This window comes from Saccoglossus kowalevskii, chromosome 13 (assembly GCF_978046115.1).
Source record: "Saccoglossus kowalevskii chromosome 13, keSacKowa6.1, whole genome shotgun sequence".
Classification (NCBI taxonomy): domain Eukaryota; kingdom Metazoa; phylum Hemichordata; class Enteropneusta; family Harrimaniidae; genus Saccoglossus; species Saccoglossus kowalevskii.
Window position 1 is genome coordinate 7,413,414 of NC_140653.1, and position 16,390 is coordinate 7,429,803.

The 16,390-nt window shown below is 41.2% G+C and overlaps 1 protein-coding gene across 1 annotated transcript in view; it reads left to right on the top strand.

The window, feature by feature from the left end:
* The first annotated feature begins 248 nt into the window (after nucleotides 1–248).
* LOC102802231 (N6-Methyl-AMP deaminase-like) overlaps nucleotides 249–16,390 on the top strand; it is a 38,823-nt gene continuing 22,681 nt past the window's right edge. The window contains exon 1 of the mRNA XM_085506697.1: nucleotides 249–312. Within this exon, the coding sequence (XP_085362823.1) occupies nucleotides 259–312 (54 nt within the window). The 5' untranslated portion in view covers nucleotides 249–258. The remainder of the gene's footprint in view (nucleotides 313–16,390) is intronic.

Genomic DNA, 16,390 nt, shown 5'->3' on the forward strand with positions numbered 1-16,390 from the left:
TGTGGTTTATTGTTACACCCTTCTAGTCAGCCTCCCGCATTTTCAAATTGATAACCTCCCAAGATATTAAATATAAAAAACGATTTGATTAAATTACTAAGTATAGCAAATCAATACAAGGTGGTGAAGCTAGGGGTACTCACCACCTTGAAGGTGGTGAAGCTAGGGGTGCTCACCACCTTGAAGGTGGTGAAGCTAGGGGTGCTCACCACCTTGACTTTGTTAACCAGACTAAGGATTCGATAATATATTGGCATAATGGCTGCCTGCTATCGTGACATCGTGCAGTTCTGTCGGGATATCCCAAAAGTTGTGAGTAAACGTTTGTGTTATATTCATTTCGGAATCCTGATTTGTTTTGTTAATGTTGAGCCTCGCATGTGCGGCGTTGATCAATCGCCATCGAGCAATTGTTGCATTGTGGACCGGGTAGGGATTTTACTAGCCCACTAACTGTGGAGGTGTAGATGTAGTTCAAGGTGTACATTGTAGATGTAGTTCAAGGTGTAGATGTAGTTCAAGGTGTAGATGTAAGATGATATACATCTGCAACAAGAGAACTGGTGATGTTATGAACCATAACTGCCTCAGCACAAAGGCTGTTGTATAATACTAGGTAATGTAAAGGGAAATGTATTGTAGTGTTACCTCTGTGTAATTTACAATATATCTGAATTAACCTTCACTGTGAAGGACAATATGGCAGTAGAAGCCAAGCTGGGCACATTTTGCGAAATAGTAGTTAGTTAGAATTACCAGACATTGTGGGATATCGAAATATGGATGATAAACAGCAAGTGATATTTCCAGAGATATAGTTGGAATTAAAGTGAAGAAGTGGCCTATTACCAATAATCCATGAAACATACTCACACATATCTGTCTTATTGTGTTGGGCAAAGCTGTCATGCACACAATCATAATAACTGGAAATGGTTTCACAACGAAAAAAAGTGTTATTGTGTAAATAATTATGAACAATAAAAACTAAAATTGAGAAAAACTATGAACAATAAATAATGAAAGTCTGTGATTTTCTGTACAGTTTTCAGAAAATTATTAACCGAACCATAACATTTATAAAAAGCACAGTGCTGAGATTCACTTCGAGTATATCTGATCTTACAATTGCATATGAGTCGTCAAAACGTACAGTTTGGTGACATAAGTAAACTTGTATAGTTTCAATACGCATACAACCACCCATATACTAGTATATTTTGACAATAAACCCATCTTTCACATTGTGCAAATACAAACAAGACATTAAACCTTCCTGATAGTAACATGTAAGCGTTGTATAAACCCGAATGAAAAGTCCGGAGTCACGGCGAATACTTCTATCGAGTCGCCCATTTAAAAACCTCTTCAACTAGCCAAGACCAATCACTAATGTGTGGGGTCATTAATTAAATAATATTAAATTTATTTTTAAATTTATTAAAATAGTATTAAAATTAATACTTACACATTCCCCGGAAAGAAAGAATAAAGGTTAAAAAATTAAATAAATGAAATAAAATAAAATAAAGAAATAAAAAAAACTAAGCTAATACATTACTGTAACACTGGGGTTGTTGTCTTATTTCAAAACACTTCTTTAGGTACCTTGCTACGGGGAGTGTTAAGCCACTGTTGTTTAGCAAGACTATGAATTGTGTCTTTGGTGACAAATTTTGAAAATTTTGGTTTGTGCCATTTAAATTTGCCAAATAAGACATTTCTATCAGGGGTATAACTTTTGCATGACATCATTAGGTGATACTCATCTTCTACTTGATTCTGATCACAAAGGTTGCATAATCTATTAGCAAGGGGTATTCCGTTGTGTCTGCCAGTCTCCATTTTCAAGTTATGGTCACTGAGGCGGAATTATTTAAATTATCGCACATCTCAATATTTTGCAGGGTAAACAATGAAATTCAATCAAATTTAAATATGTAATTGTTATTGACATGAAAGAGTTCAACACTGGCAATGCTCCCACTGTGCACACATGTCATATCTGAATGTGACATTCTGTCTGCAACCACCCCTCATTCAACACTGGCAATGCTCCCACTGTGCACACATGTCATATCTGAATGTGACATTCTGTCTGCAACCACCCCTCATTCAACACTGGCAATGCTCCCACTGTGCACACATGTCATATCTGAATGTGACATTGTGTCTGCAACCACCTCTCATTCAACACTGGCAATGCTCCCACTGTGCACACATGTCATATCTGAATGTGACATTGTGTCTGCAACCACCTCTCATTCAACACTGGCAATGCTCCCACTGTGCACACATGTCATATCTGAATGTGACATTCTGTCTGCAACCACCCCTCATTCAACACTGGCAATGCTCCCACTGTGCACACATGTCATATCTGAATGTGACATTGTGTCTGCAACCACCCCTCATTCAAAACTGGCAATGCTCCCACTGTGCACACATGTCATATCTGAATGTGACATTCTGTCTGCAACCACCCTCACTCAACACTGGCAGTGCTCCCACTGTGCACACATGTCATATCTGAATGTGACATTCTGTCTGCAACCACCCCTCATTCACACATGTCATATCTGAATGTGACATTCTGTACCATTACTTTCACCATCCTACTACAGCCAGATCTGAAGGCCTTTGCCGCATTCTGGCCACGCTGTGTGGCGCAGATCGCGTGGACGGGTTTCATGTTCTCTGCACGTAATAAGCTTGGTTATTAAGCATCCTTTTTTGGGGGTGGCCGAGGGGAAGACGTGTAGTGGCGTGAAGCTAGGCGATTAGGTGCCGTACGCGAGCGCCGGTTCGAGTCACGCACGCAGTACGTGTTCACTTTACTTCCTATGTCGACAGCAACCATGAGTTTAAAATTATTTCTCAGTACTTATTCACTGTTACAATGCTGTACCATTACTTTCACCATCCTACTACAGCCAGATCTGAAGGCCTTTGCCGCATTCTGGCCACGCTGTGTGGCGCGGATCGCGTGGACGGGTTTCATGTTCTCTGCACGTAATAAGCTCGGTTATTAAGCATCCTTTTTTGGGGATGCCCGGTGGCCGAGGGGAAGACGTTTAGTGGCGTGAAGCTAGGCGATTAGGTGCCGTACGCGAGCGCCGGTTCGAGTCACGCACGCAGTACGTGTTTACTATAATTAGACATAGTCTTTACCTTGCCGTTTATTCGGTGTTATTTGCTTACTTTACTTCCTATGTCGACAGCAACCATGAGTTTAAAATTATTTCTCAGTACTTATTCACTGTTACAATGCTGTACCATTACTTTCACCATCCTACTACAGCCAGATCTGAAGGCCTTTGCCGCATTCTGGCCACGCTGTGTGGCGCGGATCGCGTGGACGGGTTTCATGTTCTCTGCACGTAATAAGCTCAGTTATTAAGCATCCTTTTTTGGGGATGCCCGGTGGCCGAGGGGAAGACGTGTAGTGGCGTGAAGCTAGGCGATTAGGTGCCGTACGCGAGCGCCGGTTCGAGTCACGCACGTAGTACGTGTTTACTATAATTAGACATAGGCTTTACCTTGCCGTTTATTCGGTGTTATTTGCTTACCCCTCATTCAACACTGGCAATGCTCCCACTGTGCACACATGTCATATCTGAATGTGACATTGTGTCTGCAACCACCCCTCACTCAACACTGGCAATGCTCCCACTGTGCACACATGTTATATCTGAATGTGACATTCTGTCTGCAACCACCCCTCACTCAACACTGGCAATGCTCCCACTGTGCACACATGTCATATCTGAATGTGACATTCTGTCTGCAACCACCCCTCACTCAACACTGGCAATGCTCCCACTGTGCACACATGTCATATCTGAATGTGACATTGTGTCTGTAACCACCCCTCATTCAACACTGGCAATGCTCCCACTGTGCACACATGTCATATCTGAATGTGACATTGTGTCTGCAACCACCCCTCATTCAACACTGGCAGTGCTCCCACTGTGCACACATGTCATATCTGAATGTGACATTGTGTCTGCAACCACCCCTCATTCAACACTGGCAATGCTCCCACTGTGCACACATGTCATATCTGAATGTGACATTGTGTCTGCAACCACCCCTCATTCAACACTGGCAATGCTCCCACTGTGCACACATGTCATACATGTATCTGAATGTGACATTCTGTCTGCAACCACCCCTCATTCAACACTGGCAATGCTCCCACTGTGCACACATGTCATATCTGAATGTGACATTCTGTCTGCAACCACCCCTCACTCAACACTGGCAATGCTCCCACTGTGCACACATGTCATATCTGAATGTGACATTCTGTCTGCAACCACCCCTCATTCAACACTGGCAATGCTCCCACTGTGCACACATGTCATATCTGAATGTGACATTGTGTCTGCAACCACCCCTCACTCAACACTGGCAGTGCTCCCACTGTGCACACATGTCATATCTAAATGTGACATTGTGTCTGCAACCACCCCTCATTCAACACTGGCAATGCTCCCACTGTGCACACATGTCATATCTGAATGTGACATTCTGTCTGCAACCATCCTCACTCAACACTGGCAGTGCTCCCACTGTGCACACATGTCATATCTGAATGTGACATTCTGTCTGCAACCACCCCTCATTCAACACTGGCAATGCTCCCACTGTGCACACATGTCATATCTGAATGTGACATTGTGTCTGCAACCACCCCTCACTCAACACTGGCAATGCTCCCACTGTGCACACATGTCATATCTGAATGTGACATTCTGTCTGCAACCACCCCTCACTCAACACTGGCAATGCTCCCACTGTGCACACATGTCATATCTGAATGTGACATTCTGTCTGCAACCACCCCTCACTCAACACTGGCAATGCTCCCACTGTGCACACATGTCATATCTGAATGTGACATTCTGTCTGCAACCACCCCTCACTCAACACTGGCAGTGCTCCCACTGTGCACACATGTCATATCTGAATGTGACATTGTGTCTGCAACCACCCCTCATTCAACACTGGCAATGCTCCCACTGTGCACACATGTCATATCTGAATGTGACATTGTGTCTGCAACCACCCCTCACTCAACACTGGCAATGCTCCCACTGTGCACACATGTCATATCTAAATGTGACATTGTGTCTGCAACCACCCCTCATTCAACACTGGCAATGCTCCCACTGTGCACACATGTCATATCTGAATGTGACATTGTGTCTGCAACCACCCCTCATTCAACACTGGCAATGCTCCCACTGTGCACACATGTCATATCTGAATGTGACATTCTGTCTGCAACCACCCCTCACTCAACACTGGCAATGCTCCCACTGTGCACACATGTCATATCTGAATGTAACATTCTGTCTGCAACCACCCCTCACTCAACACTGGCAATGCTCCCACTGTGCACACATGTCATATCTGAATGTGACATTGTGTCTGCAACCACCCCTCATTCAACACTGGCAATGCTCCCACTGTGCACACATGTCATATCTGAATGTGACATTCTGTTTGCAACCACCCTTCATTCAACACTGGCAATGCTCCCACTGTGCACACATGTCATATCTGAATGTGACATTCTGTCTGCAACCACCCCTCATTCAACACTGGCAATGCTCCCACTGTGCACACATGTCATATCTGAATGTGACATTCTGTCTGCAACCACCCCTCATTCAACACTGGCAATGCTCCCACTGTGCACACATGTCATATCTGAATGTGACATTCTGTCTGCAACCACCCCTCATTCAACACTGGCAATGCTCCCACTGTGCACACATGTCATATCTGAATGTGACATTCTGTCTGCAACCACCCCTCACTCAACACTGGCAATGCTCCCACTGTGCACACATGTCATATCTGAATGTGACATTCTGTCTGCAACCACCCCTCATTCAACACTGGCAATGCTCCCACTGTGCACACATGTCATATCTGAATGTGACATTCTGTCTGCAACCACCCCTCATTCAACACTGGCAATGCTCCCACTGTGCACACATGTCATATCTGAATGTGACATTCTGTCTGCAACCACCCCTCATTCAACACTGGCAATGCTCCCACTGTGCACACATGTCATATCTGAATGTGACATTCTGTCTGCAACCACCCCTCATTCAACACTGGCAATGCTCCCACTGTGCACACATGTCATACATGTATCTGAATGTGACATTCTGTCTGCAACCACCCCTCATTCAACACTGGCAATGCTCCCACTGTGCACACATGTCATATCTGAATGTGACATTCTGTCTGCAACCACCCCTCACTCAACACTGGCAATGCTCCCACTGTGCACACATGTCATATCTGAATGTGACATTGTGTCTGCAACCACCCCTCACTCAACACTGGCAGTGCTCCCACTGTGCACACATGTCATATCTAAATGTGACATTGTGTCTGCAACCACCCCTCATTCAACACTGGCAATGCTCCCACTGTGCACACATGTCATATCTGAATGTGACATTCTGTCTGCAACCATCCTCACTCAACACTGGCAGTGCTCCCACTGTGCACACATGTCATATCTGAATGTGACATTCTGTCTGCAACCACCCCTCATTCAACACTGGCAATGCTCCCACTGTGCACACATGTCATATCTGAATGTGACATTGTGTCTGCAACCACCCCTCACTCAACACTGGCAATGCTCCCACTGTGCACACATGTCATATCTGAATGTGACATTCTGTCTGCAACCACCCCTCACTCAACACTGGCAATGCTCCCACTGTGCACACATGTCATATCTGAATGTGACATTCTGTCTGCAACCACCCCTCACTCAACACTGGCAATGCTCCCACTGTGCACACATGTCATATCTGAATGTGACATTCTGTCTGCAACCACCCCTCACTCAACACTGGCAGTGCTCCCACTGTGCACACATGTCATATCTGAATGTGACATTGTGTCTGCAACCACCCCTCATTCAACACTGGCAATGCTCCCACTGTGCACACATGTCATATCTGAATGTGACATTGTGTCTGCAACCACCCCTCACTCAACACTGGCAATGCTCCCACTGTGCACACATGTCATATCTAAATGTGACATTGTGTCTGCAACCACCCCTCATTCAACACTGGCAATGCTCCCACTGTGCACACATGTCATATCTGAATGTGACATTGTGTCTGCAACCACCCCTCATTCAACACTGGCAATGCTCCCACTGTGCACACATGTCATATCTGAATGTGACATTCTGTCTGCAACCACCCCTCACTCAACACTGGCAATGCTCCCACTGTGCACACATGTCATATCTGAATGTGACATTCTGTCTGCAACCACCCCTCACTCAACACTGGCAATGCTCCCACTGTGCACACATGTCATATCTGAATGTGACATTGTGTCTGCAACCACCCCTCATTCAACACTGGCAATGCTCCCACTGTGCACACATGTCATATCTGAATGTGACATTCTGTTTGCAACCACCCTTCATTCAACACTGGCAATGCTCCCACTGTGCACACATGTCATATCTGAATGTGACATTCTGTCTGCAACCACCCCTCATTCAACACTGGCAATGCTCCCACTGTGCACACATGTCATATCTGAATGTGACATTCTGTCTGCAACCACCCCTCATTCAACACTGGCAATGCTCCCACTGTGCACACATGTCATATCTGAATGTGACATTCTGTCTGCAACCACCCCTCATTCAACACTGGCAATGCTCCCACTGTGCACACATGTCATATCTGAATGTGACATTCTGTCTGCAACCACCCCTCACTCAACACTGGCAATGCTCCCACTGTGCACACATGTCATATCTGAATGTGACATTCTGTCTGCAACCACCCCTCATTCAACACTGGCAATGCTCCCACTGTGCACACATGTCATATCTGAATGTGACATTCTGTCTGCAACCACCCCTCATTCAACACTGGCAATGCTCCCACTGTGCACACATGTCATATCTGAATGTGACATTCTGTTTGCAACCACCCTTCATTCAACACTGGCAATGCTCCCACTGTGCACACATGTCATATCTGAATGTGACATTCTGTCTGCAACCACCCCTCATTCAACACTGGCAATGCTCCCACTGTGCACACATGTCATATCTGAATGTGACATTCTGTCTGCAACCACCCCTCATTCAACACTGGCAATGCTCCCACTGTGCACACATGTCATATCTGAATGTGACATTCTGTCTGCAACCACCCCTCATTCAACACTGGCAATGCTCCCACTGTGCACACATGTCATATCTGAATGTGACATTCTGTCTGCAACCACCCCTCATTCAACACTGGCAATGCTCCCACTGTGCACACATGTCATATCTGAATGTGACATTCTGTCTGCAACCACCCCTCATTCAACACTGGCAATGCTCCCACTGTGCACACATGTCATATCTGAATGTGACATTGTGTCTGCAACCACCCCTCACTCAACACTGGCAATGCTCCCACTGTGCACACATGTCATATCTGAATGTGACATTCTGTCTGCAACCACCCCTCACTCAACACTGGCAATGCTCCCACTGTGCACACATGTCATATCTGAATGTGACATTCTGTCTGCAACCACCCCTCACTCAACACTGGCAATGCTCCCACTGTGCACACATGTCATATCTGAATGTGACATTCTGTCTGCAACCACCCCTCACTCAACACTGGCAGTGCTCCCACTGTGCACACATGTCATATCTGAATGTGACATTGTGTCTGCAACCACCCCTCATTCAACACTGGCAATGCTCCCACTGTGCACACATGTCATATCTGAATGTGACATTGTGTCTGCAACCACCCCTCATTCAACACTGGCAATGCTCCCACTGTGCACACATGTCATATCTGAATGTGACATTCTGTCTGCAACCACCCCTCATTCAACACTGGCAATGCTCCCACTGTGCACACATGTCATATCTGAATGTGACATTCTGTCTGCAACCACCCCTCATTCAACACTGGCAATGCTCCCACTGTGCACACATGTCATATCTGAATGTGACATTCTGTCTGCAACCACCCCTCATTCAACACTGGCAATGCTCCCACTGTGCACACATGTCATATCTGAATGTGACATTCTGTCTGCAACCACCCCTCATTCAACACTGGCAATGCTCCCACTGTGCACACATGTCATATCTGAATGTGACATTCTGTCTGCAACCACCCCTTATTCAACACTGGCAGTGCTCCCACTGTGCACACATGTCATATCTGAATGTGACATTCTGTCTGCAACCACCCCTCATTCAACACTGGCAATGCTCCCACTGTGCACACATGTCATATCTGAATGTGACATTCTGTCTGCAACCACCCCTCATTCAACACTGGCAGTGCTCCCACTGTGCACACATGTCATATCTGAATGTGACATTCTGTCTGCAACCACCCCTCATTCAACACTGGCAATGCTCCCACTGTGCACACATGTCATATCTGAATGTGACATTCTGTCTGCAACCACCCCTCATTCAACACTGGCAATGCTCCCACTGTGCACACATGTCATATCTGAATGTGACATTCTGTCTGCAACCACCCCTCATTCAACACTGGCAATGCTCCCACTGTGCACACATGTCATATCTGAATGTGACATTCTGTCTGCAACCACCCCTCATTCAAATTATAGCTTTTGCTGATTGAATTATGTCAAACTAAGTCATTAACTATAATTGATCAGTGATGTCAAAACACCATTGCTGGATTGGAATGCTTATAACAATTTTTATTTTATTTTTTTTAGGTAGTGAGACTATTATTTGAGTTGAAAATTATGATTTTCACATTTATTTCTTAATTGATGAAATTCACTATAAACTTTCATATGATAAAGTCAACATAACATAGAATATGTCATGTAAGTTGGTTAAAATGTAGATTTTCTGAAGTAGTGTTTGCCAAAATCAACAACACAGGTTTAATCTGTGTGCCTATAAGTTTCAAAGATTATCTTAAGACAATGCAATGTTTATTTGCCAACACCGGTTATGTTGATATTTGCATGCCTTTTGTTCCACTGCGCGCATACAATTAATGGGAAATGGGGTTCTTCCATATTGAGACAGAATTCAATCAAAAACACTAATGCAAAAATATGACCTTCATGATTAATTTTTCACGCTGCCTACTACGGCATATGAAAGGTCCGACATACTAGAAGTTCTAATCACACACACACACACACACACACACACACACACACACACGCACACGCACGCGCACGCGCACACGCACACACACACACGCACACGCACGCACACACAAAAACCTGGTTGTATGTATTGCAAAGTCCTGAAAAGTATGAATGTTATTGTTCTCACTCTGAAATCAGACTACTATCTATAGTCATAGACGTGTTAGTACATCAATGCTATAGTAGTCTGAGCCCTGAACAAGCAATTTTTTCAAAACTAATCAAAGTTCTGGGAGTATCTATTGTACACCTGATTTCGCTGTGACTGCTTGAGCCTTGGGTTTGAGCCTTGGGTTTACGTTGCCGACTACTTGATTTTTTCATGGCCTTAACTGAATCATGGAAGGTACTAACGGAAGGAGCCACGACACTATTGTTTTAGCTTTACCCCATGACCGTTTGTCAGTGTTTGTTCACAAACATTGTTCTTGTTAGCTTTTAGCACCTTCGTACAATGGATAACGCTAATCTCGAGCATTCGGTAATATTCGGAGCATGTTCGGAAGCAATAGTCGAATCTTGTTTGTACAATATTGAAAATTGCGTCTAGTTTGAATGCTGTTGTTTCTGGAGATCTTGGCGAACTTTAATATTGATTGAAGAAGAACTGATGAAATATCGTGAATTTTGTATTTGTAATGGTAATAAGACTTAATCAATGATTGCTTGTGTCGAAATTGTTGACCACCAGACATCGGGGGACACCAACAGAAAAGATAGTATCGAAAGTAGAGCATGCCTAGACACTTTCTGATAATATTTTTTAGGAGTTCTTAGGAATTGTTGTTGTAGGCACTCGAAATCTTGTTCTAGTTCTTACAGTTGCTAATAATTAAAACATGAAGACAAGCGTTCATCTGTTGAATTTCCGGTTGTGAAATATGTATTTTGAACTTTCACACCTAAACAAACCCAGTGCGCATGTGTGATGACCGTAGTTTCATAATGCGCATATATTTTATAGTCACATTAAAAAAATGGCGGGGTTGTATCATACTCCGCTAACTCGTTACTTGTGTAAACAATCGCAAACTATCATGGACATCAAAGATGAGCTAGACAATGTCCTTATCAGGATTAATTTGGCTTGAAACAAAAGGAAATAAGCCAGTTAAGAGGCTTAAGTGGCCACTTGATAGACGTCGTGGCTCCTTCCGTTCGTACCTTCCATGACTGAATTAACTGCTGCCCGTCTGCATTTGGGAGTCTTACACTCTTTCATTTAATCCATAAAGTTAGGATGTGTTATCAGTAGCTTTCTGATACACAATTGCTATGTTCACACAACAGCATTTTATTGGAGCCCTACGGCTCGAGCCAGAAAAAATGGACGTGTGAACGCGTTCGGCTCGAGCCCAGTTTGGCTCCACTAAACCCTCGGGGTTGAACTCCGATAGGGTTGAGTCCCGACATGGCTCCGATCGTGTAAACGCATCAGAGCCCAACTATCGGATCCGAAATAACGCCCCCAATCGTCATCTTCAAGTAACCTATCATTTCAATTATGGCGAAGACAACATATTTCGTAATTTCACGCATTTTCCGGCTTGAAGAAGAGGTACGCGCCCTAATATACACTTGGCAGAGCAAAGAATTACTGCCACTGCGATAGATTGATAGCTCAACAGGAAACGGGAAAAGTGTCGTACGACATTATGCAACAAAAACTTGACAGAACGACTGAACAGAAACTTTTTTTAGACACTATATATAGAAATCGTAGAAGCAATCGCGGTACAGTGACGTGTTCCTGGTAGGTTTAGATTCTTTCATATTCCCTCTATGATAGATAGAGAGAATCTGTGATTCTTCCTAGTAGTTTAGATATATCACTACAGTTGAATAGTTACAAAAAGGTAATTTTGCATGACAATAACTTGAACGAATAGGCTGTATTAAACGGATTTTAGCTGTCGTGTTTCCTGTTTATTCGAGATACTAGTACTAGTACCTAAATCATAATACCAGTCATTGTTTTTTCTACCTCCATGCTCAGGCTCGCGACTGTTTCTTTTTTCTCTTAGCTCAACAGCATCGTGCCATGTAAAAAACACAAGCACGACACTAAAATCGTTTTCAGTCACTAATTATTCGAGGGCACTGTTCTGTTCGGCTCTGATCGAACTGAATCAAACACTGGCAGATCTCGGCTCTCGTTCGGCTCCCGACCGTATGAACGCATTGGAGATAATCTTCTGTTAATCAGTGGGAAGAGCAGTAGTTCGACTCCGATAGAATGCTGCCCTGTGAACATAGCATATGAGTGTTCAAAACACTTGAGTGGTTGGTCTTCGCCCCTGTTTGTTTCACAGATTAGTCATTTGTATATGAATATGTCAGACACAAGGTCACTCAGCCAGTAAAAAAAATCATTGATTTTGGTGTTCTTATCTGCCGATTTTATCGAATTTTAGCTCTCCCATTCCTTTATTTTTTTGGTTTCTAATAGCCTCATGCATTAGGATGTCCCTACACATGTTAAAACAGACCTTGATGTGAAAACAAATTGATTGTGCCGATAAACAAGCTTGAAAATCTTTGCTATGACTTGATTGACGTTTTCTAGGAGTTTATGTTTTTCAAAATATGAGGTCTTTAACAAAAAATAACGTATACTTATTGTCGTCAGATTAACACCAAATATTCATAGCTTTAAGATGACAATGTGAGAAACTTGAATGTGTCCAGACTAACTATTTTGTGGATTATTTACCAATGTGTTTGGTTTGAGTTTGGGCAATTAAATGCGACTAAAACTGAAATTAAAATTCAGCACACTACTTTTTAAAAACGCGTTGCTTGAATAAAACTGACAGGACACATTCTATTTACCAGACTGTTGAACAACTAGGAAAAGTGAAAAAATAAATGCTTATTTATTTGTTTACCTCCGCTGTCGACTTTGTCGAGCGGAGCTTATCATATGAGTGATTGTTCTTGTCCAGGTCAATGTTTTACTTTTTCGACTTCTTCTTGAAAACTACAAGCCTGAATGCTTTGATACTTGGCATATATGTACCTTAGGTTGATTTCATGATGATATCTTCAATTTTTGTAAAAAGTGATATTTTTGACTTCTTGTTAAAAACTGCAAGTCCAATTGCTTGGATATTATATTGGTACTACAGATTGGTACTCTCTCAGATTTGTTCATTTTGTAATGATATCTTTAATTCTCTAATTTTGGAGAATATTTTTGTCTCTTTTGGTTAAGAAGTGATATTTTCGACTTCTTGTTAAAAAACACAAGTCCAATTGCTTGGATATTACATATATAGGTACTACATGTGGACCTCTCTCAGATTTGTTCATTTTGTGATGATATCTTTAATTCTCTTATTTTGGTGAATATTTTTGTCATTTTTAGCTCTTCTGTCTACTTTGTCAAGCGGAGCTTATCATATGAGTGTTTGTCAGTCATAGTCGTCCGTCGTCATCCGTGTCAATGTTTTACTTTTTCGACTTCTTCTTGAAAACTACAAGTCTGAATGCTTTAATACTTGGTGAATATGTACCTTGGGTAGACCTCTCTTAGATTTGTTCATTTAAATGATGATATCTTCAATTCTTTAATTTTGGTGAATATTTTTGGTAAAAAGTTATATTTTCGACTTCTTGTTAAAAACCAAAAGTCCAATTGCTTTGATATTACATATATAGGTACTACATGTGGACCTCTTTTAGATTTGTTCATTTTGTGATATATCTTCAATTCTTTAATTTTAGTGAATATTTTTGTAATTTTTAGTAAAAAGTGATATTTTCGACTTCTTGCTGAAAACCGAAAGTCTGATTGCTTTGCTATTATATATATAGGTACTACAGGTAAACCTCTCTCAGATTTGTTCATTTCGTGATGATATCTTTAATTCTCTAATTTTGGTGAATATTTTTGTCATTTTTGGTAAAAAGTGATATTTTCGACTTCTTGTTGAAAATCGTAAGTCTGATTGCTTTGATATTACATATATAGGTACTACCGGTACATGTGGACCTCTCAGATTTGTTCATTTCGTAATGATATCTGTAATTCTCTAATTTTAGTGAATATTCTTGTAATTTTTGGTAAAAAGTGATATTTTCGACTTATTGTTGATTAAGTCTGATTACTTCGCTATTACCCCCGGTATATATATATATATAGGTACTACATGTGGACCTTCCTTAGATTTGCTCATTTTGTGATGATATCTTCAATTCTCTAATTTTAATGATTATTTTTGTCTTTTGGGGTAAAAAGTAATATTTTCGACTTCTTGTTAAAAACCGCTGGTCTGATTGCTTTTATATTACATATACAGGTACTACATGTGGACCTCCTTCAGATTTGTTAATTTCGTGGTAATATCTTCAATTATCTAATTTTGATGATTATTTTTGTCATTTTTGGTAAAAAGTGATATTTTCGACTTCTTGTTGAAAACAGCAAGTCCTGTTGCTTTGATACTATACATATTGTTCATTTTCTAATGATATCTTCTCTTCTTTAATTGAAATGTGCATTGCTAACAACGGAGCTATCTCAGCTGACAGGCTGCTTGTTTACAGAAAAGGTCATTTTTAGTCCCCGTTTGTTTTGACCTCCGTGTCCTGTATCTCAGAAATGCCTGGACCAATCACAATCAAACTTCACACATATATCATACATGATATCATACATATGCACGTCAATTTGTTCCACGATCTGATGCAAGATGGCCGAATGGCGGTCATTTTTGTACTAAAAATCATCAAAATCAAGCATTTGTCGGCTGTTTACAGATGGATTTTGTTCAAAATTGGTATATTCGTTAGACATCATAGGACCTTGATGCACATCATTTTGTTTTTCAGATAAGATTCAAAATGGCCGACTGGTGGCCATTTTGTATTAATAAATGTGGTTCTAGTGCCATATCTCTTGTTAAAAGATGTTCAAACCTTTTTATATACGTTGGACATTGTGAGACCTATCTCTTGTTAAAAGATGTTCAAACCTTTTTATATACGTTGGACATTGTGAGACCTTGATGGAAATAATTTTGTTTTTCAGATTAGATTCAAAATGGCCTACTGGCGGCCATTTTGTTTTAATGAATGTGGTTCTTGTGCCATATGTCTGACTTGCTTTCACTAATTATGTTAAAATTTTAAATATTCATTATACATCATGTAATAGATAGACAGATATATTGGTTTGACAATCCTATTCAAAGTGGCCAAATGTCAGTCATTTTGTTTTAATGATTGGGCTTCTAGAGCCATATCTCTTAAATGCTTTGACTGATTATATTCAAATTTTATATATTCGTTATGCATCATGTTTATATATATATATATATATATATATATATATATATATATATATATATATATATATATATACATGTATTCAAAAATTCAAAATGGCTAATTTTGAATGCTGTTCCAGAGCAATATCTCTCAATATGGACAAGTACTTGTTTGACGATCAGATACAAATGTCAATCATTTAAATGTTAAACAATCATCATATTCCTGACATGTTTATATTCCAGCTATATTACTATAAACAAAACTATATATCTTAAATTTGATAACTAACGGGGACTGTGCCATGCATAGCTTGTTTACCTTTGATTGAGTAATGCTTCGTAGAATAAAGATGCAGGCATTAAAAACACACTTTTGAAAAGTTTGAAGTCTGGCGATTCCAAAAATATATACTTTCCTGGGTATTTTTGTAGCCATTTAGTCACAATTAGAAGATGAAAACAAGTATGCAAATAATAGTCTCGCTACCTTAACTCGATTATAATATCCATATCTTTTAGTCGCGCCTACAAAGCAATTAAAAAAACGAACAGCTGTTAAAAATACTATTAGTTAAAGCAGTGCATAAAATATGTTGTAATTTTTGTCTGATTTACATCAAGAGACAGGTGCTTCCTAGTCAAATCAATTTAGTCAATTCTAGTCAATTTCTCATTAGCTTCTCATTTGCATACAGAAATTCCCCTTGTGACGTCAGAAGGGGAAGTCGCATGGCAGGTTGCATTGCCGATACATGTAAATAAGTCAAATTTCTTGTACAGTTTTCTCGTCTTTGACTAAGTTGTCACTTATGTACTTGTTCGTCGAGGAAGAATGGACCATAATGAACACATAGTATCAATTTTTGTTGCATGGGATTGAG